Source organism: Epinephelus lanceolatus, chromosome 17, assembly GCF_041903045.1.
Source record: "Epinephelus lanceolatus isolate andai-2023 chromosome 17, ASM4190304v1, whole genome shotgun sequence".
Lineage (NCBI taxonomy): Eukaryota > Metazoa > Chordata > Actinopteri > Perciformes > Serranidae > Epinephelus > Epinephelus lanceolatus.
In genome coordinates, this window is record NC_135750.1 from 16,114,366 (window position 1) to 16,131,489 (window position 17,124).

The window sequence follows — 17,124 nt, forward strand, 5'->3', positions numbered from 1 at the left end:
TTCCCTCCTTCTCTTTCGCCTCTCTCCGTCCTATTTTCCTCCTCCGTCCATGTCACCTGTCTTTTTACTCTTCCTTCCCTCCAACCTCTCAGTCTGTGATAGTAAAGAGCGTGGAGAGGAATGCAGTAAACATGTACGAGGCCCGGAAATTCCTTTTGGGTCTGGAGAGCAACGGGGTGTCCTCTTGCTCCTCGCCTTCTGTGGCGTTGAATCCCGCTGCCAGCGTCCCGTCACCATCCCTCATCTGTCCCGTTGGCCTGGATATCCTGGCCTCAGCTGGCCTGGGGCTGAGCAATCTGGGTAAGGACACTGTCTAACTTATGAAAGTGCTGCTTGTGTTTCTTTTGCTTCTCCAAGATGGAGGAAGATAAATTAGCGAGGAAAGATAAGAAGTGACCCTGTTTTTTTCTTTGCAAGAAATGCATTAAAGATAAAATGTCTTTGTGGAGGAAATAATACCCTCATACATCAATGTCATCGGCATCTGTACCAGTTACACACAACACATCGGCTGACGATATCGCTGAGCCAGATCATCTGGTCAACTGTTTCACTGGGTGCAAGTGATTTTTAAAAAATCAGATGCAAAGATCATCTCAGCATCCACATAAATCACAGCCGGTGAATCACGGCACCATCGTCTCCGCGCGTACTTTAACAGCAGTAGGAGTTGGTTCGTCTGCAGCACTGACCTCACCACGATGGTGTGATGTTGATGCCAAGAAATGAGTCCCCAGCGAACAAATCTTTGATCAGCCAACCATCAGAAAATAACCTCAATACAAATTTAGTCACACCACTTTGAGTGAATCGCGAGCTTGTGAATCAGAGGATGATGAATGGTTATAACTCGCGTAGGAGTTTTGTTTGTCTGCAGCGCTGACCTCAACATGAAGGCACAGAGTTCAGCTTGGAAGGGGATTTTTTTGTGTGTTTCCAGGGGTGAATTTAAATCGATTTTAGTACGAGTAGTGTCGTAGGGTGAATATTTTAACACCAGTTATCTGCTTTTTGCTGTCATACGATGTCGTTTTTTGGGTTCAGACATGGAAATGAGGACATGAGCAATGTATCAGTGGCAGCAGGAAAAGCAGATAGTGGAATAAGTTGACAGGAAGTAGCTCTTGGCTATAAGCACATAGATCCATCACAGTTTATCTGATTAAATATAAATAGAGTTGGTATCTGTGTCATTAAATGCCAACCACAGCACATCTACAGTGCGTAGAATTTTCCTCTCTGTGTTTGAGACGGGAGGAATATGACAATAGTTAAATTTATTTTTGGACATTTTTGCACATTTTGTCTGATTTTAATGAGAAAAAATTGTGTTTTTTAATTTATGACCTTTTTTCTTTCTTCCAATAACCTTATATTTATGCCCTTGTGTCCCAATCAAATGAGACAGGAAAATTACACTTAAAAAATGGTAACTAAAAACAACAATGTGCCAGGAAGTCCCGGTACAGTAGAAACGGTCTCTTGCTGTCTCATTTAAAACCCCGGGGCCCGGGGGTGAAGCTGTGGACGGCCACATCCTGGCCTTTAGTAATTGCTACATGCTTCTTTTCCTCAGATTACAGGCCAGCCTGCCAGCAGAAGCCCTGGCCTTATTCCTGGAGCCAAACTAGCCCCTTTTAAAAGCCACAGACCTGCTTCTTTCTGTTTTCATACACTGCGTTTGGGTTAAGACACCAAGCACCACATTGTTGCTGCTCTCAATAACATGGTTTTATTGGGTATGAGGACACGAGACATGTACTTTTGCATCTGTGACCTTGTCGAAATTGAAGAAATTCCTCCTCTCATTCGCTGTCTGCTTGATGACAGTTTGATGGAATTCCAGTTAAATAGCTGGGCAACCAAGATTATTTTTCGAAGGCCGGATTGTAACGTGTGATTAGCTTGAAAAATGGCTCCGTGCTTTGACAGGACCACCGCTGATGTGTTCATCTCCTGCTCTCGCCTTCCTTTCTCTTCTCCTCAGGTTTCCTGGGTGCGACGGCGGCCCACTCCCTCACCAACTCCGCTGCACCCAACGCTGTGCTCAACAGCTTAAACTCCTCCATGAGTCCTCTGCAGACTCCGAGCCCCAGCACCCCCACACCCTCCCCCTCCCTCTGGCCCAGTTCACTCACCAGCACCCAAGGTTTGTATACTGGCATGTGCCTCTTTTTGTACAGGGAGCAGACTCTAAGATCATTAAAATAATAAAGACTGTATTTCTAGTTTTTAAATTGTTGTGAGTCCATGTTTTTTGTACATGTATTTGAATACATCTCACTTTAAGTTGGAAATACCAGACTCCTAAATATTATTTTAATTATTTGAAAGTTATAATGTTTTGAATGAATAGGTAGCTCGCTAGATAAGTAGACAGAAACCTTTATGAACTAAGTTTAAAATTGTCAGTGCTACATTCTTCCTTGCATCTCTGTCTCAGGCTTTTCATCCCAGCTGATGCTGCACCCTGCCACCCAGGCCACGTTGAGTAGCATCCTGCTGTCAGGCGTTCAGGGTTACACACAGAGTACACCGTCCCCTCCGCCTGGCCTCGCCCCCATAGACAAGCAGTCCAATGGGGTCCCTGACTGCACCAAGGGCCCCTGCACTCTCAATGGACATGTCAAGGTTGGCACATTTGTTCATTGCATACTGCATTATTTGACTTTTTTGCCTAGTAAATCTCATTCATCTTGTATTTTGCTCTGTATGTGTTTGTCCATGTGTACATGCGTATACAGCATCCCAGCTCAGTCTATGGGAGGATAGCAACTGCATCACTCGCAGAAACTGTTTTGAGTCCAGCCCCATGCGACGCAGTCCAGGAGGCCAGCGGACACAATCCATCAGAACCGTTGTCCAGCAAGTCCAGCCCAGATGAAGGTATTTCTCCTAAGTAACTCATAAAGACTCAACCAGCCAACTATCAGAGGTTGTTGCATTTTGAGCGACTAACATACAGTATTGCTCTTATTTTCTAATATAAAATGAACTTTATATCAGATAATTTTGTTTATAAAACATAAAAAGGAGTGTTTTGATATTGTGTGTGCACAAAGGGATGCTTTGCAAATTTTCAACCAGGTTTGTATCATAACAATGTGGGTAGTATGTGTAAATGAACAATGGTAAACTTCACTATATCTTACCAGTGCCCAGATCTCCCTGCTCATCTCTCAACTCACATCAAAAATGATTCAGCCGGGGCGTTGGTGGCTTAGTGGATAGAGCAGGCGCCCCATGTACAAGGCTGTTGCCGCAGCGGCCCGGGTTTGAGTCCAGCCTGTGGCCCCAGATCAAGAGAGAGCTGCCCCTCTCTTTCTTTGTCTATATGGGTGCTTTCAGACCCAGAGTTGTCTTGCTTTGGTCTGAATCAGGGACTAATTTTGTTACAAAGTTGCATAATTGCCTAGAGTTGGTTCGTGTTCTCACTGCAGCATTTACAAGCAGACCAGACAAAATGCCTTGTGTGAGAACGCAGCTCTTGATTGGTCAGAATTTCCATGCGGGAAAAATCCAGGAAGTAAACAAAACGGTGAAGAAGAGTACACTTGCAAGATAAATGTAACACTTTCTAATGTCACAATGGAGGGACAACTACGCAGGTTGGTTTTAGCGCTGCTCATCGTGGACTATATTGCTGTCATTGTTCATTTTAGTCAAACCATACAGTTTGAAAACGAGGCGCGGCTCCAACTAGAAAACAATGTTTTGATGCATTGGATGTGCTGAATGTGCATATTAAGGCAGTACAGGAGGAGGTGCACATTAATAATCCAGCACTGTAACATGCTCATGTTTAACCCAAACAATGTGTCATGTGACTGCAGTTGGTTCAGATCCAGGTCGGAACACGTTCTCAACACAAACGAACAAACGAACCGAGTTTGGTTGTAAGCGGACTGAGACCACCTCTTCAAGAAGGTACCAGTCTGGTTGTTTTGGTGCGCACCTGAGTGTGATTGCTGTGTTCACACCTCCCAAATGAACCGCACTCCTAAGTGCTGGGGGCAAACGAACATGAGTTCGATGAACCGAACCAAACAGGGCAGGTGTGAAAGCACCCTGAAACTCAGATCAAACTGTAAAACTAGGCAGTGCTGATCAAGTATAAACAAAAATTATTTTACTGTCTTGTGTATTTTTCCCCTTAAATGTCTCCAGAAACATATTTTAGGGTACTGTTTGGCTGTAATATGAGAATTTATGAGCAAGAAGTGGGCACCATACTGTTTCCCGTATTGTAAATAGAGGCTGAAAAAACCATGAGCTCAAACGGTAAAACTAATTAGAGCTGATTAAATATGAACCAAGATTCTGTTACTGTGTTGCCTATGTTCCACCTCAAATTTTTCATTCACACATTATCTTACCGTTTAACTGTAATTAGAGATTGTTTGTCACTCGCCGGCTGCCATGTTGCTTCCTGTGGAAAAACAGCCAAGCTTGCATTATGTCACCAACCAGCAGGAGTGTGTATTGATCCAGTGCGGCCCAGTTCATTCTGGTAGTTGTAGATTTTCTACCTCTTAAGCAAATGTAAATGCCACAGCCCTTTTTCCTCTGTTTTCTCTGCTCATGTTGCGCCAATTTCAACAGTATTTGTGTCTTTCTGCTGCATAGACAGCCAAGTTTTATGAAAAGACCATCTTTCCAGCAGTGAAATGCTTCTTTTAAGAACAAATCACATCTAATGTGGCCACATAGCCACATGGGTTTTGGGTCATCTGCCCATTTTGCGAAGGCGCACGTGCAGCCTGAAATTTATCACTGTGCAGGCTCTACAAACCCAGAAACATGTGCAAAACATGTCCGTGTGTGCAGACATCCACTGTAGTATAGACACAGCCCTTTTAGCATCTGTTTTAAGTATATTCACAGATTATAGATTTAGCCATAAAGAATGGCAAGTGGAAGCACATGCATTTCCTATCTTATTTGCTAATCCCCTCCCATCCAAAATGTTAAGCCTGTACTGTTGTTGAGCACCCACATGCCTTTCATCTGTAATGTCGACCTAACTGAGTGACCGCCAGTATATTTCACTCTGTTTAAAATAATTAATTCCTCTACTTTTAACCTTTTTTGTTGGCTGGGTATTTTTGTAGGAAATACAGTCAATGTTTTTATAAAATATTACTTTAACTCACTTAAGTTCATTGTAAAAGTCCACTCGCAGCAGGCGTCTTGCCCTCTTGTGGGTCAGTTATGTTAAAGACACACTTAAAATCCTGTGATTTATGTGTGATCTTAACCTTGGGCAGGCAAAGTTTTTGAGCTGTCAACATTTTTGCCTTTGCTGGACCTTGCTGATTTAACATAAGTGTCCAATTTAAGCTTTTCCACTTGAGATTTATGTAACCCTTAAACCCACTTTGAAAAAAAAAAAAAATACCTTGAATGAACTTATTTCTGTTTCTCTGCACTGTCCTCCTAACCTCATACACTCTGCTCGAATACATTTATTGAGTTGGAACGGAGACAGATTAACTGCTGGTCTCCTCGTGGTTCAGAAAGGCCCTCATTTCCTCCATGTCTTACACTCGCGGTTTTCCCCTCGAACTCTCACTCTCACGCGTCTCGTTTTTCCCCACTGTTTTCTGAGCCGGTCCTCCCCCAATATGCGGTGCATCCCGGTAAGGTTTCCTCTCCCTCCCTCGCCTCCTCCTGTGTCCCAGAATGTGTTTGGACTGGCTCGCCCAGTCCAGTCCGACTCAACGCTACTCAGTGGAATGGAGGAGTTGCAGGGGAATTGTTCAAACATTAAACCCCAGAGAGCTTCATTACATTGACTGACATCATATTATTTTACGCTACACAGTGCACCATGCACATTCAGCGTACACACAGACACATCCTGTTACACAGAGCAGGTTCCTGTCAGACTGAAAGTAGAGTAGCTGGGGGGAAACCACTATAATTACAGCTGCTGTGTTTCTAATTAATCCGGGATCCAACTGAGACTTGTCATACTTAAACGCATGCACACCAAGCTACACACACACCTTTACACTGAGTGACCCAGTCACTGCTGAGAACAGACAGTGCATGGCCGAATTTGAAAAAAATAGATGAAAAATTAAGTATATTTTATGTGCAGAAGGACAGCTGTAAAGTCTGTCTCTAAATTTTCACATTTGGACTGATTAATTAAAAAGATATAAAAAGGATAATCAGAATATGTCTGTTTGTTTCCTTCAGGCTCCGACACATTTGTGGAAGTGGGCATGCCCAGAAGCCCCTCTCACTCAGCCAATGGGAGCGAGCTGAAACAGATGCTGGCTTCGTGTAAGACGTCCTCAGGGAAGCGACAGGCTGTGGAGCTACTGCAGGGCACCAAAAACTCCCATCTGCAGTACGTTTGAATCCAGAGATCGTTTACAGCTTGTAGTGTTTCTGCTTAGCATCTCTTCTGAGATCATTTACAGCTCCCGCGGTTACAGAAACACTGGGATGAAATTGCATTCGGTGGGATCACACCCAAGCATGCAGATTTCATTTCAGATTTTCACCGCCCAAATGATCGTTTGTGTATCAGTTACTCACCCCGTGTTACGGTGAATTTGTGAGGAAAACTGTTTTTCTTGCATGTCCTTATGGTGAACCACAAATCCAAAAACTGAGAAAAGTCTTGATGAATTCAGAGTAAAAGGGGGCTGTGTTTAATAACAGCAAAACTACATCAAAACACAACTGGTGCAGTATAACCCAAGTCTCATTTATCCAGTCGTGTGCTCAGTACTTCCCAAACAGTCAGCACTTTCACACGGGAAACTGAACTGAAAGTGAAACTTATCTATGCTCTCTTTATAGCCAGACTCCATAAACAAAAATAGGGAATAGTTGTTCTTCACTGAGTCTGTTTCTGTCTAACCCAAATAGCTCTGACTGTCTTCTCTCGGACGCTGAGTCCAGCTCGTCAGACAGCCCTGTGGCTGATAAGAGGGCACCTGGTAGCGAGCGGGCGGCTGAGAGGGCAGCACAGCAGAACGAGAGGGAGAGAATCAGACTGGTACCACAGACCTCCTTCGCCAACATGCAGGTACACACACAGCCAACACACACACATACACACACACAAGTTTGGGGGGTTTATTAAGTCATAAAGGACTAAAACTGTCCACTGTCTTTTCAGGCATTCGACTATGAACAGAAAAAGCTGCTGGCAACCAAAGGTGAGTTGACATTTGTGTCTTTTTGTGCCAAATACTACAAAGTAATTAGTAGTGCCTGGATGTGTCTTTTGTGAACACAGACTGTCTCATAATTAAAGGTCACAACTGCCAACGACTGTTCAGCCATTGTGTTCCCTGAAAAAGTATCTTTGACAGAGGACTCCATTTTCCTCTTGTAAACGTTCATCCTTATGGATAGAAGTTACAGCAATAGCCAAAATATCTTAAACTGCAGCCTATGGGGCATCGGTAGCGTAGTGGATAGTGACGGCACCCCGTGTACAGAGGCATCCACTCGCTGCAGCGGCCGCCGGTTCGAATCCGGCTCGTGGCCCTTTGCTGCACGTCAGTCCCCACTCTCTCTCCGTCTCCCCATTTCACCCTCTGTCCTGTCAATAAAGGCAAAAAGCCCATAAAAATAATCTTTAAAAAAAAACTGCAGTCTATACTCAAACACACAAAACTTCATCTAAACATTTAGTTAGGATTTAAGGTTTTATATGCCAGCTATATGAAACATGTTGAAATGCGTATAACATACTGAACATGTAAAATCTTTAATTGTTATGCTGCTTAATGGAGATGAACAAGTAGATGCACTGTAATCAGCGTGTAAAATATCTAACTGATTGACTGTTAATTTCATTGACGAAAACTATGACGAAAATTATTCATCAACAAGCTTTTTTCCCTGACAAAAGCCAGACATTGACGAGCTAAAAACAGATTTTGATGATAAAACCTAAGATGAAATCTCTGTTTCATTTTCGTTGATGAGAAGATGTTAGTGGTGGACTATCAGACATTGAAAACCAAGAACAGCCATGCTTACAAATGTTTTCAAATGGCTGGTTAACTCCAGTAAATAGTCTGTACCAGGATGTTTAGCTGGCCAGCAAAAACACCCACAGCTGAGCAGCGTCAGCCATTGGTTCAAGATGTGAGCTGTAATTCAGCAGTAAATAATCAAGTCATGTGTGTCTGACTGTGGATGGTGGAGCTGCTGAATGGATTTGTGGAGTTTGTTAGTTGCAGCGGTGACTGTTAGCAGTTAGCTCCACCTGTTAGCCGCTGAATGGCAGCGGAGCTAGCAGCCACCAGCTTCCAGACTTGACTAAAATGTGACTAAACTATACTCAGCATTTTCAATGCCAAGACTGAGGCTAAATCCAAAATGGCTGTTAAAATTAACACTAGAATATTGACAATATTCAAGTGATAAAGAGTGTACAGTCACTTTATGGTGCATTTTGGCTGTTAACAAGGAATGTTATTTCTGGCTATCTCTGTATCGATGCATCACTGTATGTCTGTATTCACACAGCTATGTTAAAAAAGCCTGTGGTGACTGAGGTGCGGACCCCTACCAACACCTGGAGCGGTCTGGGCTTCTCGAAGTCCATGCCAGCTGAGACCATCAAGGAGCTGCGGAGAGCCAATCATGTTTCATACAAGCCCAGCATGAGTACCACCTACGAGGTTAGACATACAGAGCTTCAGTGTTTCTCGTCACCTTGGAAAAATAACTTCTCTTTTTTATTTTGTCTTTCTATATTTAATTTGTCTTACCATGTACAATGTAGGCAGCTGTTTTTGTATCTTATATTGAGATGTGGTGTTGTCACTCAGAACTCCAAGTTGAATTGTCTGTCTTTGTTGTCTCTCTCAGGATTCCCCGCTATCCTTGTCTCGATCCAGTAGCCGGGAAGGCATCGGGAACGGCAGTGACTCCGACAACTGGCGAGAGAGGAACGGCACCGGTAATGGCCTGCCGTGTCACACCGAATTCCCCTCTGCTGTCAGCAGCCCAAAGAGGAAGCAGAACAAATCTGGTCAGTTCATTTTTAATTCCCCTATTCCACAAGGACAAACAAGCACTGATAATTTTTAGGTGTCGCAAACTATTCATGCATCAAGGACGATGAGAGTTGTTAGAGAGGTGTTCGTCTGCAAAGAGTAACAGAATGTGTTATTATGTTTTTGGCATTGATGGTAAAATACTTGAATTTTACAGAAGAACTAAATGAATTGAGGTGAAAATGTGTTTAATGAGCTTCAAAAAATACCACACTGAATGAGAAAACACTGAAGAGAGTAGGTGAAGTAGATAGAGGAAGACACCATCTACTCGAAAGTGAACTTTTCAGTGTGAGCACCCTTGTGTGTGTGTTTTGCTGACTTGTGTACTTGGTGAACTCACTTCTTCAGCTAACTTTGCCTGAGTCTGTCTGTTATACCAGACAGGATGACTTTATATCTGTGACATCTGACATGTGAATGAATTAATGCTGCTTTTTTTTCTTACTTAAAAATCATTATGTTTTTCATTTTTGACCCGACCCCGTGATGGACAGCTGCAGAGCATTACCTCAGCAGCAGCAACTACATGGACTGCATCTCCTCGGTAACTGGCAGCAACGGCTGCAGTCTGAACTCGTCTCTGAAAGGCTCCGACCTGCCAGAGCTGTTCAGCAAACTGGGCTTGGGCAAGTACACAGACGTCTTCCAGCAACAAGAGGTAGAGTAGCATGTGAAACCACTTCTTCCACTGTTATGATTTGAACTCTGGGACTGTCAGGCTGAAGAGAGATGCTGACACTTTCCAAAATAGCTAAGAAATTCCACTTTTCAGCCACACTACACGAGCTGCGGGGTTCTCCGTCCACCACTCAGGTCCAGATTAAAACTCAAAAAACTGCTGGATGAATTGCTCTGAAATTCTATACAGACATTTAAGGTTCCCAAGGGATGAATCCGACTGACCTTGGCAATCCCTTAACTTCTTCTTTAGGTTCACATTTTGGTTCAGAGTAGAATATCTTGACAACTTTTGGATTGATTGCCATGAAATTTGCTCCAGACACTCAGGGACTCTAAAGGATAAAAGCCAGTGACTTTGATGATCCGTTAACTTTTCATTTTCAGCACAACTATGAGGTTAAATTTATAATCTGTCCATCACTTAAAAAACCAGCCACTGTTAGCATGCTAACAGGCTAAACTAAGATGGTAAACTAGGTCCACTATGCTTGCTAAACATCAGCGTGGTCACTCTGAGTATGTAATGATGGTGATTAGCTCAAAGCATCTCGGCTGGCATGGCTGAAACTAAAGCCATGAGCTGTAAATAAAAGTCGTCTGGGAACAACCAGAATAAAAGCCAAAATAAATGTTGGCATCGTACGTTTCTGCAAACCGCAGATAATTTACATTTGTATGTTATTATGCAGCGGACACATTGAAACTTTGTTTCCTTTCGTTTCTGCAAACACTGTGGTTAACGTGTGGTTAGGTTTAGGCACAAAACCTCTTGGTTATGGTGAGGAAAAGATTATGTTTTGGCTTAAATAGCCTGCTTTTGGTGGCACAATCCCCACTGGAAACGCAGCAATGTCTTGGTGAAAAACAACCGCCTTTCGTGGCACTATCCCCATTGGAAACACAGTGACAGGTCACTGAAAAACACCCATGGTGGGGTGCCCAGTAGCTCAGTGGGTGGAGTGACGCCACATGTACAAAGGCACTAACCTTGCTCCAGTGGCCATGGGTACAATTCCAGCCTGCAGCCCTCTGCTGCATGTCATCTCCTCTCTCTCCCTCTTTCACACTTAGCCTATCATTTCCTATAAAGCCATATAAATAAGTTCCTTTACAGTACAAATGCTGTATTAATCCTTTAAAGCATGAATTATTATGACTTTAGTCAAGATTTTTTCTTAAGTGTTTTTATTCCTCTTTAGGCATAAAAAAAATTATGGCGTTCATTTTTTTAAACACCCATTTTTCAAGGAGTTTTTTGGGCAGAATGTGTTTAACATTTCCAATTTAAAAAGTGATATATATCATGTGAAACTATAAAAAAATATATATTTTTAATGCCATGCAAAAGCATTGAACTTTGCTCCTGACTCAGCTTCTCCCCTCTGTCTTTCATCTCCTTCCTCTTCACTCCTCAGCCCCCACCCACCTCCTCCTGTTGAACTATATCATTTATCCAATGAACATTTTAAAAATAGCAAAAATATTGTGAAAATATTGTTTCTGTTACGAAAACTGTACATTACCTTAAATCAATCGATTTCCACCCAAAAAAAGTCCCTGCAGATGAAGTTTTTTCAAGCACAACAAGGTTTCAGAAACACTATTAATTGTAGTTGAAATATAGCTGCTGATGCATGATGCCCAGTTCAGTGGACAGATGATTAATTGTAATTTCTTCACAACATATGATAATATTTAGAAAATTGAGCAACTCTGTTACTCCGTAGATGTTACTTGATTTTTCCAGATTTTTTTTACCTACCAGGGTCTTCTATTATAGAAGGACTGGCAAGATTTTCTTGAGCTACACAACATTTCTTGCATTCCGTCGGCCATCTTGGTTTTGATTGATTTGTGTTGCACTGACAACACCTGGCCAGTGGGGGGCGGTGTATGGCATGACGCTCTAGGGTCCACTGTAGTGACTTAAATGCAACTGTAGCATCAAAACTCATGCATATACAAGCAAATGGCTTTTAAATAACTGTCCACTGCAGTGACCACTATGTATGAAAGGGTTTTTAAAATTGTCACCCATGACTAAAATACTAAAATACTCCTGTTAGAAGTTGCAGAATTGTGATAATAGTGGTGTTAAATGGACGTTTTGCTGCTTCCAGATTGACCTCCAGACATTCCTGACCCTAACAGACCAGGACCTGAAGGAACTGGGCATCACCACCTTTGGAGCCCGCAGGAAAATGCTGCTCGCCATCTCAGGTACAAATTAAGAAAACCATGTGTTCATTACATTTTATTTTTTTCATGTTGCCTCTCATCCCTGTCTGTCTCTGCTGTCAAAACCAAAAGTGACAACAGAAAAAGAACATTAACATAAGACACAGCACAGAGATGCCTGCATACCGCCACCTCTGTGTCAAGTTGGTCATTTTCTGTGCCTATAATCACTGATACCAGCTGGAGCCTCGTCGTGCCAGCTCACTCCCGCTGAAGGCAGTTCACACAGATTGGCTTATGTGTTTCATTAGTGTTTCCTATTTTGTCCGTCACTGCAACGAGCCTGAGTGGAGCCCAGCTGTGCAGAAGGCAAAAACTGACAGAGGTCATCAACACTGCCAACCACTGAATCTGAGAGCTATAGGAGGTCCTCATTACTGGCAGACTGGCGAAGAAGTACAAGACAGTACTGTTGAAACTAATTTATCTTGTAAAGATGCAAGAAAGCATTTTGCAGTAATTTGCACCGGCAGGACTAAATGGGATTAAGGCGCATTTTTCTCAGATGAGTGCGTGTTGGTATTTCTCCAGTTGCTCCAGCTGCCTCCCTGATGCTGATGCAGACACCGTCCAATCGCACTGGATCTGATGTGAATGTTGTGGGTGTCACACTTCATTACTGATGTCATATTTTGGACATTGTAAATTGTAATAGCTGGACTTGTAAAGCTGCGTAAGTTCTCATGTTGGGATCAACTGCTTCCTGTCGTGGATATTCAGCAAAAGTTCACAAACCTCAGACCAGAGCCAGGGTTGACAGTGAGAGCAACAAGGGGAAATGGCGAGGCCAGCGCTGTGATTATTAAGGAAGCAAAGGGATCCAAGGCCAGGATTGGTTTTGCTGCCTGACGCCTCAGCCAAGTGCAGGTCAACTTTCATCTCAGCTGATGGACTCTAAGGCTCCAAACTAGGAACATGCACGTCTGTGTCTGTCTCTTTGTCTTTCTGTTTGCCTCTCATTATAAAGAGATAGAATGCCAGTCAAGGCAATCCAGGTTTTTAACTTCCTGCCGGCCTGCCAGTAAAAAGAGCTGCTGGAGCGAGCTGCCTGTCTCCAGTAATCAGACTGAAGGTTTGTGCTGGCAGCGAATGAACGCAGCTATCATATGAATAACTCGGAGTATGAATAACTCAGAGATGCCATGACGTGACATTTTTATGAAAAGATTTTGTTCAAGCTGCTGTGTAAAAACCAGATGGACACAAAGAGGGCTTTTGTTGATCTGAGCAATCCTGTAGTGATTTGAATCCAATTTTCTTGTCATTGTTGATCAATGGAGGCTAAAAAGAAACATTAACATACACTTTGATTGTGTTTGTTTCTTTACTTTGATTTAGGGACTGTTCTTTATTTATCAGAAGAGGGGGGTGGCTTTGTTTTGACCCTCCATGAAGCTACAAATATTTTTCCTTGAGCCTCCCTGATTTACTAGGAGGAAAAAAAAGCATGACCCTCCTTCCTCCGTAAATAGGCCCTAACCGTATTTTTTTCATATATTTACACTATATGTAGGAAGCCTACTGGAGTCAATGGCAAAGAAGAGAGTTATCACCAAAACAAAAAGCTTATTTCTTAAGTAAAATGAAAATCCTCCTTACAAACTGCATCATCATCACACAAGCTGTGTGTACACAGCAGTATATGGGTGCACGACAGCCACTAGTCCTAAAACCAACAAAATTTAATCAGCCTACTCATCACACACACACTCTTGCACATACTTATGCACGCAGCTGGCATTACCAACATGTGCATAATGACTGTTTTCAAAAAATAAACTAGACAATAGTAGCAGCAGCAGCCTGAATAATATCAGTAACTTGGCATGCAGACATTATTAGATTTTGAATACAGTGCGATGTTTAAAAATTAAAGGTTGAAAACAGAACTCTGGAGTTGAATCAGGCTTTTGTTTTTCACAGTTGTCATGCAGGTTGGAGAGCAGAATTTAATGTTTTCTGATGATCTGTTTAGTGCAATTAGTTTGTTTTTGGAGAAACTTAAAATGAGACATGCAGACTGACACTATCACTATTCACTAATCACTATTTTAAGCTTATATTTGGTTATGTTTTCCTGAGAGAAGCCTTCATTGTGCATGATGTGTTGAAGGACCATCAGAAATTTGAAAATCTGATAATTATAATTATAATTAAAATTATTAAAAATTATAATAATAATAATTTCTGTTCTTACAGTCTCTGGCTATGATAAGCACTAGGGCTGCCCCCGACTAAGAATTTTCCTAGTTGACCATTAGTCATCATTTAGGGCCATTAGTCGACTTGTCGCCCGCATGTTTACAATATTAATTTGATTTTTAAATTAAATATTTTGGGCGTGGCAACACAATGGTTTGAGTTGAAGGTGTGAGAAAGAATAGTATCAGTAACATTGTTAACACTGTGCTACATTACAGAGAAATAAAAAACCGTACTAATGAACCTTCATTAATATAGGCCTATATTTTATCTATAAGTGCACATCACACACTGAGCGAGCTGCCTGTTAATGACGCTGTGGGCTAATGGGCATGTAGTTACTTCCATGTTTCACATGATAGGTCATGTTTGTAGTCGACCAATGAAGATGAGTTTACATATCACCTTGGGTTCGTCCTTCACCTTCTCAAAATAATCCCACACTTTGGATTTCCTGCCTGACATGTTATTAACTAGCCTGTGGAATAACCGCAGGTACCAGCCCTGGAAATTAGGGGCGGTACACATGCTGCATCTTGAACCTCCTGGAAAAAGATTGATTGCTTTGTAACGTGACTCCTGTCTGACTGCTGAGTGTGGCCTCTTCCTGTGTCTGTCCTTTCAAGTTAGATTCACACATGGTCCAGTCATATAGGTTTTGATTTATTTTGACAAGGCACAGCTTCTAATAGAGTTTCATGTTGTTGTTTTTTTGTATGTTTGTTTTTTCTGCGACTGAGAGACCAATGAAATCTTGCCAACCAATGACCTCTCTGGTAGACTCACATTTGGTCGACTATCAGGGGGCAGCCCTAATAAGCAGTGTAGCGAATTTTAAAGAAAACATGCCTCTCAAACCCACTGGTGGTTTTTTGGGTTTGGATGGTATTTGAAATAAATACAAAATCAATCATTTCAAGTTTTACGTCCCTCCCCTGAGCCAAAATAAAAAATTTAAATCCCTTCCTAGGGCTTAAAAAATTATTTGACATGCCTCCTCCATGTTGCACCACCCTCTCTCCCTGTATAAATAACAAACAGTCCCTTAACACAGCTGTCTGTTTTTTTTTTTTTTCCACACAGAACTAAACAAGAACCGAAGGAAACTATTTGAGCCACCCATCAGGTCCTCCTTCCTGGAAGGGGGAGCGAGCGGCCGCCTCTCCCGTCAGTTTCACGCAGACATGGCCAGTGTCAGCGGCCGATGGTAGGCGCCTCCAGGCCATCCCAGAACCGTCCATGATGGAGACCAGCCTCCAGCATCTTTCTGTGCCTGACCAGCCCAGGTTTCAGTGGTTGTTTACCCTCCTTCAGCTTCAGCTGAATTAAGACTGTTTCAAACGTTGTCGTTGCCATATAGTATAAATATATATATTAAAATAAGCCATAGTTTTACCTGAAGTGCCAACAAGGAAAAAAGGGATTTCTCAGATACATGAGGTTCAGTGTTCACTCCTTATAGAGCCGATGACTCTGTGTGGAGCATTTATATATGAAGGTTTGTTGCTATGGTCCTGATGAAGGGTACTGTCCAGTATTTCGTCCACTTTTCGTTCAAGGGAACAGGCAGAATGATTAGTACAATCATTTTACACATTGGTACTACCTGCATTTGTATGATGCTGTTGTATCAGTGACATGCACTTTAATAATACTAGACTTTTGCCTGTGAGAGCCTAATTCCTTAGATTGAAATATTAACTATGCATTTTTTTATTAACTAAAAAGCACAGATGCATTTTGTACCAAACCAAATGTAAGCACTTACAAGTGAGTTTAGGGCGCTGCCAAATGAAGTGCAAAATATGTCAGCGCGCCAAAGCGGTGACTTCATCAACTCTAACACATATACCAAAGGGAAGTATCGTTGTGGCCTTTGACCTTTGGCTGCCTTAAGTGTTGTGATTGGTGGATATTCCTTCGAGGTCAGTGTTTGTGTCCAACCGAAGTCTGTTTGTGTGTCCGTGTATTTCTCGACAAAAAAAAAAAAAAATCAAATATTTTGTACTCATTATGCATTATGATTTTATTTTTAGTTTTTATTACCATTTTAGGGGACTGGGTGGGATGTTTAAAGGTAATCAGTTTACATTTGTATTTTTTTATACATCTCCTGAATGAGTCTCTATGATTTTGTAATTAGATTATAAGTATCTTTTACCTTTTTTTTGTCCTGCCTTTCAATCTGTGGAGCCGTGATGTGGCTGTGCCATGAGACAGCAGCAGAGTCATGAGGCAGTTAGGCTAAGCTTTAAAGGCCTCTCTCTGATTGTGTCAACAGGCATCTTTCTGTGGTTCTCCGTCTCTGTTTGTTTATAGTACATGGTCTTTTGTCTCATCTGTTATTTGTCAGTGTAGCCTCCCAGTGGCCCCTTCTGTGCGCCGAAAATCTCACAAAGCACTCCTCCAAGTATCCGGAATATGAGTTGCTCCGCTTGAGCTGTGTGCCTTTTTTTGTCTCTGTCAGAGCAAGGAAGGACCTAACGGAGCAAGGCCGTGACTTTAGTAGCGAAAAAGTGCCAATGTACATAACTAGTTTTTCAGCAGGGAGATATTTCGTTAAGAACACTAATATTTTGGTCTGACCTTACTCTCCAGAAAGGAGGTGCATCACACAAAGAACCAGTTTATTCACAGCCAAACCGGTTTCATGTGAGCGTTAAAAAAGAGACACAAATACAGAACCAAAGTCATCAGAAGGGCCGTGAGATTTAAGACGAAAACAAATACAAATCTGGAATTTTCTAGTATCAGTGGTGCAATCTAATATCCAGGAAGCCTGGTTAAGCAGTGTTTAATGAAGCAGCAGGATTATGCATGCAGCAGCAGTGTTTATCGGCAGAGCTTGTGTTTGTTCTGGGCTCCTGTATTATGTTCGCTCATGTGTTTTGAAAAGGAAAACTTCCTTTTCCAACAATTCATTAACTTTGGATAACTCAAGTGTTATTTTGCATGATGTTCTGAG

At 42.1% G+C, this 17,124-nt stretch overlaps 1 protein-coding gene across 1 annotated transcript in view; it reads left to right on the top strand.

Moving 5' to 3' along the window:
• The window catches only part of bicc1a (BicC family RNA binding protein 1a), an 89,793-nt gene extending 73,634 nt beyond the window's left edge, over positions 1-16,159 (top strand). Inside the window, exons 10-21 of the mRNA XM_033613643.2 lie at positions 93-300; positions 1,988-2,149; positions 2,444-2,631; positions 2,745-2,886; positions 6,205-6,358; positions 6,886-7,045; positions 7,139-7,178; positions 8,503-8,657; positions 8,848-9,010; positions 9,533-9,696; positions 11,840-11,939; positions 15,243-16,159. Coding sequence (XP_033469534.2) covers positions 93-300; positions 1,988-2,149; positions 2,444-2,631; positions 2,745-2,886; positions 6,205-6,358; positions 6,886-7,045; positions 7,139-7,178; positions 8,503-8,657; positions 8,848-9,010; positions 9,533-9,696; positions 11,840-11,939; positions 15,243-15,370 — 1,764 coding nt within the window. The 3' untranslated portion in view covers positions 15,371-16,159. The remainder of the gene's footprint in view (positions 1-92; positions 301-1,987; positions 2,150-2,443; positions 2,632-2,744; positions 2,887-6,204; positions 6,359-6,885; positions 7,046-7,138; positions 7,179-8,502; positions 8,658-8,847; positions 9,011-9,532; positions 9,697-11,839; positions 11,940-15,242) is intronic.
• Positions 16,160-17,124: the final 965 nt, after the last annotated feature.